Genomic DNA, 2,286 nt, shown 5'->3' on the forward strand with positions numbered 1-2,286 from the left:
AAATAAGTTAAGCAATTTTTTACTTTTCTCATAAATTATACGATATTCAATTAATTTTTAAAAGTCAGTTTTATGTCATTTAAGTTTAAATGACTTAAACATCCAAGTTGGTTATACTTAAAAATTTAAGGCAGCAACTTTTTTCAATGTATCAAATTATCAAAAAGACTGGCAGAGAAAGATCTAAAGAGATGAGCCCCTGTTAAAGCTTCTTATCTACACACCATGGTAATGCAATACACCTTTAACAAATGGCTGAATCAACCAGAAACTGGTTCACGCTGGTCTAAGCTGCAATGCAAAGAGACGATCCTGGATGAAAATGTACCAGGCCAAGTGATGAGTGACAGGTGTGACCGTCCATCCTTATTTCAGCCTTATTTCACAAAAAGTGAAAGTAAAAAGAAAAGAAGTGTAATACGATATCTAATAAAAGTTGTATTGTTTATATTATCTTTTGTACTGCACAACTGAAATTGTGGGATTGTGGGTTACGCTTTGCAGCAATAGCTGTAGTTTTCAGATTTCACACATCAATGTGTCAAACTTGATTTTGTAGAGTAAATATATGGGACCTTAACTGCAAACAAGGCCGTATCTATTTAAGTTAAATTTGGGAACAACTCCAGGAGGACCCCCAATTTAAAAAATAATAATAATAATTTTAAATAGAAAGTGCCTAAAACAATGAACAATTAAGCACCCCAGAGACCTGACTGTAAATCACCTAACTCCACCCCAAGCATTGTATAACAAAATAACCATGTCAGTCATTTTAAAACCACATGTAAAGTCAAGAAAGAGAAGAATCACCGTTTAGTTAATAATTTATTATACAAATAATGAAAAATAATATTGTGAAAAATGCATTAACTGGTGTTATTATAACATTGTGACAAATAAATAAGTGGCCATTGAGTGTTAAAACACGTATCACAATATCAAAGTGGCATAGAGACAAGGCATAATATTTATAGGCAGTTTTCAGGCAATAACTTCTGTCTCTTATCACAGTTCTTGTGCTCCAACAAATACACCTATAAGGTGCAGTAATACGTGAAAAAGTCCATTTTTAAAATGCATAGTTCACGAGAAACATTTTCGCGCGTCTTCATGGTATGATGCACGAGGGGACTCCTTCACACTGAGCTCCTCCACAGCTCCAGATATTGTGCGTCCCGTCCTTCATGTCTTGAGTTGTCTCAATGGGCTCGTGTCATTGACGAGGCTTTCCTTCATGTCCGTGTGGTCCTTTCTCGTCCACTCTGGACGTGTCCGTCATCGCCAGGTTGTAAATGACACCGGCGGTCTGAAATGAACGACCCTGCAGCCGCGAGTCACCGCGTGGAAACGCTCAACGCAGCTTCAGAAAGTGTCGCAGCATCCCCGCGATCCGCAGGAACTTGTCCTTCTTCCTCTGCTTGAGGGCCATCAGAGCTCTGGCCGTCTCTTCGGGGTCTTGCGCGAAGGAGAATATGCTTCTCACTCTCTCCTCGGCTTTCATGTCTCCCGTTTTCTGGAAGAGTCTCATGAGCGCGTCCTGGTTGACGTTCTCGAAGATGTTCGCCACTGCCCGCTTGCGGCTCGCTGTGTCAAACTTGTTGCCGTGGATCGAAGGGCAGACCCGGCGAGATTCTGAGTACATGTCGGTCGACATCTTGCGGCAATTGTGTTGTTTAGCAGCGCTGGAGTCGCCAACTCGACCGAGTTGAGCAGCTTTGATGGCTGTGAGTGTGACCGAGAAGAGAGAGTGAGGAGTTTGTAGTGACGGCTTGCTCTTTATAGCGCGCTCATCATGTCCCGCATACGGAGATGACATCACCCGAGCTGCCTCCCTGGAGAAACGCCTTCAACTGCTATTTCGCCAACATGCCACTAGCTTTGAAAATGCTAGTAATTATGGATGAGAATGCTGACGACATAAGTGCGCAATGTTTATCTCATAGAGTTGTGTAATTTCAACCTAAAGAGTTTTTTTTCTACCTGACCATTCCCACGGTGGTTTCACAGACTTAAACTTGGTCCCAGACTAAAATACATGTTTGAGCTGTTTTAACTGAAAGCAATTTGCACTGACTGACAATTCTCAAAATGTATAATGTGTAAATGTGCCATTTTGTCTCAAGATTCACACACAACACCAGTATAATATTTTTTACTAGGGCACGTTTATAAAAGCTCCTCAAATGTCCTAATTGAACTAAAGCTTAATCTGGCTTAATCTAAGCCCGGTCTGTGAAACCAGGCCCCTGTAAAACAATAGACTATAAAATCAGTAGACTTTTA

At 40.8% G+C, this 2,286-nt stretch overlaps 1 protein-coding gene across 1 annotated transcript; it reads right to left on the reverse strand.

The window, feature by feature from the left end:
- Positions 1 to 811: 811 nt before the first annotated feature.
- On the reverse strand, positions 812 to 1,865 carry tcima (transcriptional and immune response regulator a). The gene has a single exon (XM_079606337.1). The coding sequence runs from the start codon at positions 1,817 to 1,819 to the stop codon at positions 1,355 to 1,357; it is 465 nt and encodes a 154-aa protein (XP_079462463.1). The 5' UTR covers positions 1,820 to 1,865; the 3' UTR covers positions 812 to 1,354.
- Positions 1,866 to 2,286: the final 421 nt, after the last annotated feature.

Source organism: Phoxinus phoxinus (genome assembly GCF_949152265.1).
Source record: "Phoxinus phoxinus genome assembly, chromosome: 3".
Taxonomy (NCBI): domain Eukaryota; kingdom Metazoa; phylum Chordata; class Actinopteri; order Cypriniformes; family Leuciscidae; genus Phoxinus; species Phoxinus phoxinus.